The following is a 5,640-nucleotide window of genomic DNA, read 5'->3' as shown; positions in this document are numbered from 1 at the left end:
TAACGATCTTGCTGGAGAACTGTTGTTACCCACAATCTGATAATGTATGAAACTCCTGGAATAATAAAGGAAAGTGAGAATGAAAGAGATCGTGAGTACGAAAAAGAGGAAAATGAAAAGGAGTCAAAAGTGGAGGGTTGTGTTAATGTGATGACCCGCAGTATGGTTAATAATGATCGAGTGAAAGTAAGTGTACCCAAACCTCGCAGATAAAGTACAAATGAACAAGAAAGCCTTGTAAGTTACAGAAAGAAGATCCAACTTTAAAGGGTTTTATTTAAAGCAACGCATTGGAGAAAGGAATGGAAAAGGTACCTGGATATTACTTTAAGGATGATGTACTTTTCAGGTTATATAGACCTCCTAGGTGGGTAATGATGAAAACCTGGAGTGAAGAGAACAGTTAATTAAGTCCCTCAATGATTTACGTATAAAAAGATTTTAGTGGAGCTCGCTCTCACAATGGTTTAATTCCACATTTTGGAATTACTAAAAAACTTACCACAACAATTAGCATATGATGGCCTAAAATGAAGGCGGATGTTGTAAATTTCATTAAACATTGTCATATTTGTCAAATGCCGGTAAACCTAATAAGGTTATACAAAGGCACCTTTGAATATATTATGTACCTCATGAGCCCTTCATCGAATTATCCTAGATTGTGTAGGTCCACTGCCTAAGACAAAGAAAGGTAATTGTAAGGTTCAGTGCTTGTTATTGTTGGGAACAACCGTTCTGTCGTCGTTCCCTTGTTGAAGGTGCCCTCTCTTACCAGTAGTGCTTGTTTTTCTTTGTAAGAGGTGACTTTTCTTTTGCTCCGCATTGTGATTAACTTTAGTCAGGTTTGGGTTAGCAGAGAGTACAGATCTCGACAGCATAGCAGCTTGGAGTTGGAGAATGTTGGAACTGAAGGTATTTTCGGCTACCTGTGGCCCTCTGCAGTTCGAGGATGGTTTTGATGGCTGAACCTTGTCCATCGGAGGAACGGTGTTGTTCCTGTTTGACAGCAGACTTGCTGTTGCCTTGACTCTGGCGATCATCTGTGTGTTTTTGGAGATGTTCCTGTTGGCCGTCATAGGGCGGGTATTTCGATGATCGTGCAGCAGTTCAATGGTGTTTGTCCTCTTGGACCCTTCGTGGTCTTGACATCTCTGTGTAGATTGTCGTGGTGTTTTTTGTACTGCACGAGGGTATGTTAAATGTTAATTCTCCAGATAATGTATGTTACCTTGTAATTTTGTACAAGTAATTTGGTATTTGTGCTGCTTGATTTGTTATATTACCGCTTTGGCTATTGGTATTTATGCTATTAAAGTATTTAAAGATTTGCATTTATGCTGTTTAACAATTGCTGTATTGTATGTATTTTACGCTGCTTAAAGGTTTTCCATGTGTAGCTGTATGACGGTTGTTGTACCATTATATTATTTAAGCTGTCGGGGGTGCATTTCTTTATGCTGTCGTGATTTTGTTGTTGTTGTAATTAAGTATTTAAACAATTGTTAACTGCAATGTTTACTGTTCATAATGATTTTTACTAAAAGTAACCTTTATTTATGCTGCATCTGTTATTGACTCTTTGCTAGGTTTAATTTATTTTGGTAATTTAATTATTTTTGGACCAGACCTGACTCACTTGTATATATGTGAATAATTTAGGCTTAATAAAGTAGTTTTAAGGTTATTCTGCTGTTTTGTTGAAGTCCTTTTCCCGTTGTTGCCTCTGCCCCTGCCAGACTTTCCAGTCCCATTATCAATTTTCTTAAATTAATTTATTTTTTTTGAACCTGTATGGAGCTCATGGCTGACCATAACAGTAATCAATATCTTGTGACTATAATGTGCCCTACCTCACGATTTCCTATTGCACTTCCAGTCAAGATATTTCCTCTAAAAATGTTCTTAACCACTTACTCAAAGTATTTACAACTTACGGGTTTCCTAGGAAATCCAGTGTGATAGGGGTACCAATTTTACTAGTTATGTTTTCAGTAAAAACTATGAATGAGTTGTGTATAAAAACAGTGTCTCTCATCTCCTTATCACCCCAGAATCTCGGAGCATTAGAACGGCATCATCAGACTTTAAAGTCGTTGCTTAGGAAATTTTGTATTGAATCTGAATCTGATTGGGATGAAGGCATAGACTATTTACTATTGTAATTAGGGAAGTACCTTCTGAGTCTCTAGGTGTATCCCCCTTTTGAAATGCTTATACGGTCGTAAAGTACGTGGTCCTTTACAAGTAGTTAAAGATAAGTTACTTGACAAGTATAACGTAGAGGCTATAACAGTGAGTCAGTACCTACAGAAATTAAAGGGAAATATTAATAAGATTCATAAATTTTGCCCTAAACAACTTGTGTAAAAATCAAGAAGAGATGAATTAGGTATGATAAAAAAACAGTAAAGATAGGAAGTTTAATGTGGGAGGATTTAGTCTTGGCCTTCTATCCATTACTGGTTCTCCTTTTAAAAGTAAGTTTTCTGGCCCTTATGTTATACAGAAACTTTTAAATAATCAGAATATATCATAAAAACTCCAGATAGACGTAAAAGCACTCAGTTAGTCCATGTCAATATGCTTAAAGAATATCATGCCGATTCCTCTGCTGCTCTATTTTGTTCCAGAGACACAGATATTGTAAAACAAAAAGTCCACCACCTTAAAGGATGTAAATTCTTTAGGCCTAAATGAAATCCCATCTTGGGCTGACTTTTCTAATAAAGAAATCTTAGAATCTCTTCCGCAGTATCTACAGCACCTAAATGAGGAGCAACGGTGTGATATTAAGAATCTGCTACGACAGTATTGAAGATGTATGCAGTGATAATCCCCGAGAATGCAGTGTTATTTCTCACGACATTGAGTTATTGCCAGGAACTCGTCCTATACGACAAAACTACTATCGAACCAACTTTGAAAAACGGAAGGTAATGCAAGAAGAGGTCGAGTATCTACTGAAGCATAAACTTGCTGTGCCTAGCAAGTCTCCTTGGGCTTCTCCTTGCTTACTAGTGCCCAAGTCTAATGGTAAGGTCAGGTTATGTACAGACTATAGAAAATTAAAATTTGGTAACCATTAAAGACAGTTATCCCCTGCCACGTATTGATGACATACTGGACTCCATTGGTAAGTCGAAATATTTAACCAAGTCGATATGCTGAAGGGTTATTATCAAGTCCCATTGTCAGGGAGAGCGAAGGAGATGTCCGCCTTTATTACTCCCTTTGGGTTGTTCCAATATGAAAGACTTCCTTTTGGTCTGTGCAACGCACCTGCCACATTTCAGAGAATGATAAATGATGTCATAAGAGATCTGGATGGTGTTTTACGGTTACTGGATGACATTCTTGTAGTATCTGACACATGGGAGGAACATCTTTGTAAACTTAAAGCACTTCTTGATAGATTTAGAAGGTTGGGTTTTGACAATAAATCTTGCTAAATCAAACTTTGCTAAAGCTCGTGTAAAGTACTTGGGACATGTTATTGGAAGCGGGGAAATCTTGCCTAAAACCACTAACATAGAAGCTATATTAAATTATCCCGTACCTACAAACAGAAAAGAAGTAATGAGATTCATTGGAATGACCTCCTATTACCGTAGATTTTGCAAGAATTTCAGTAATGTAGCTCATCCGTTGATAAACTTGACTAGTAACCAAGACTAAATTCGTATGGGATGAATCTTGTCAAGACTCCTTCAAACAGATCAAAAAGCCTACTTTGCTGTAAACCAGTATTAACAACTCCTGATCCTTCAAAACCTTTTGTTCTCCAGGTAGATGCATGTGACTACGGTGTTGGTGCTGTCCTCCTACAAGAGAAGCCTGAAACTAACTTGCTTCACCCTGTGTCTTACTATTCATGCAGGTTGAAGAAGCACCAAAGGTCGCTATCTACTGTGGAGAAAGAACTCCTAGCTATAGTACAAGCCTTGCAGAAATATGAAGTCTACGTTTCCACAAATAACCCCATTACTGTGTACACCGACCACAACCCCTCGTCTCTTGAAACAGAGTTCGAAATGTGAACCAGAAAATTTAAGATGGTCTCTCTACTTTGCAAAACTTCAATATCGGTGTTCAGCAACATTCGTGGTCAAGACAATCTTATAGCTGATGCACTGTCAAGAACACCCGTACCAGGGAATATCGTACCTTCATAGGTTACGATCTCTTCAGCGGGGAGGAGATGTCAAGTACCGGCCTTCTTCATTAATTAAACGGATCCGTGTACATATTGTATATACATAAATAAGTAACTAATGGTAACCTTCTTTCGTAATAAGTACGAAATCTTGAAATTAAGTTAAAATGTAGCTCTCCAGTATCCTTGTAAAACCCACCTTCTGATTCCCCCTCCTGTTTCGTTCTCCTTACTCCCCCTCTCTCCCCATCCCCCCCACAACGTTTTCCTTCGCTCTGGCTTATTTGCCACCTGTGTGGTCTCGTCCCAGCTCCTGCCTCGTAAGCGCTTGTTAAGAACTTCTCTGATCATTGTGAGCACGGTTTATTATACCATATGATATTTTGGATTTGGTATGGGGCCAGAATATTTAGTTTATTATGTTGGTTATGTTAATTAATTGGTAATGTTTTGATATGTTAAGTTTTGTTAATTAAATGTAATTGTTTTATGTTTTTTACATATAACCTATTGTTAATTTTGTGGATTTAACTTAAACCTTGACAATATATATATACTATATATATATATATATATATATATATATATATATATATCCATATATACATGGGATATATATATATATATAGTATATATATATATATATATCCATATATATACATGTAATATATATATATACTATATATATATATATATATATATATATATATATATATCAACCACTCAGTTGTATCAGCAGTCTAATAAAGACAGCTGTTGACCTCTTCAGAAAACAAAACGAAGAGCCCCAGGACGTTTCAGGTAGACGAAAAAAAAAAATCTTGAGCATTTTGAAAGGAAATATATATCGTTAAAGCAGTTATTGACATTTATTTTAGAAATTACATTAGTCATGTGGTTTGGTTCTATGGTATTAAATCTATATATATATATTATATATATATATATATATATATATATATATATTATATATCTATATATATATATATATATATAAGTCATATCACATTTCCGTGATTCATATACATATATCGAGCTACAATTGTCCTTTAATATCTAATTCGCTCTACCTCGGGAAATTAATATATTTTTTCATATATGCTTAACCGAAGGGGAATTTTTTCTCTATATAGACTTGCCTGGGCCGGGGCGCGAATCCATGAGCCTTTCAAATCCAGGAACGTCAGTGAAGCTTTTACCTACTACCACCCACCGCAAGAGGTGGTGTAGTAGGTAAGAGCTTCACTGACGTTCCTGGATTTGAACGGATCCATGGGTTCGCACCCCGGTCCAGGCAAGTATATATAGAGAAAAAATTCCCCTCCGGTTAAGCATATATAAAAATATATTAATTCCAAGGTTAGAGCGAATTAGATATTAAAGGACATTGGAGCTATATATATATATATATATATATATATATATATATATATATATATATATATATATATACATATATATATATAACATATATATATATATAT

At 35.8% G+C, this 5,640-nt stretch overlaps 1 protein-coding gene across 1 annotated transcript; it reads left to right on the top strand.

Moving 5' to 3' along the window:
- Positions 1-2,771: 2,771 nt before the first annotated feature.
- Positions 2,772-4,040, top strand: LOC135224884 (uncharacterized). The gene is made up of 2 exons (XM_064264208.1): positions 2,772-3,041; positions 3,789-4,040. Exons 1-2 carry the CDS (start codon positions 2,772-2,774, stop codon positions 4,038-4,040), a joined length of 522 nt encoding a protein of 173 aa, XP_064120278.1.
- Positions 4,041-5,640: the final 1,600 nt, after the last annotated feature.

The sequence above is a fragment of the Macrobrachium nipponense genome, chromosome 12, assembly GCF_015104395.2.
Source record: "Macrobrachium nipponense isolate FS-2020 chromosome 12, ASM1510439v2, whole genome shotgun sequence".
In the NCBI taxonomy this organism is placed as follows: domain Eukaryota; kingdom Metazoa; phylum Arthropoda; class Malacostraca; order Decapoda; family Palaemonidae; genus Macrobrachium; species Macrobrachium nipponense.
Note: the sequence above shows the minus strand (reverse complement) of the source record. Positions and strands in the feature narration are given on the sequence as shown.

What these genes read in the sequence shown, in the direction of transcription:
- LOC135224884 (XM_064264208.1), top strand. Translation starts at nt 2,772, where the DNA reads ATGAGGAGCAACGGTGTGATATTAAGAATCTGCTACGACAGTATTGAA. An exon ending in TGCCCAAGTCTAATGGTAAG is followed by an intron (nt 3,042 to 3,788) that starts GTCAGGTTATGT and finishes TTTGTTCTCCAG; the next exon opens with GTAGATGCATGTGACTACGG.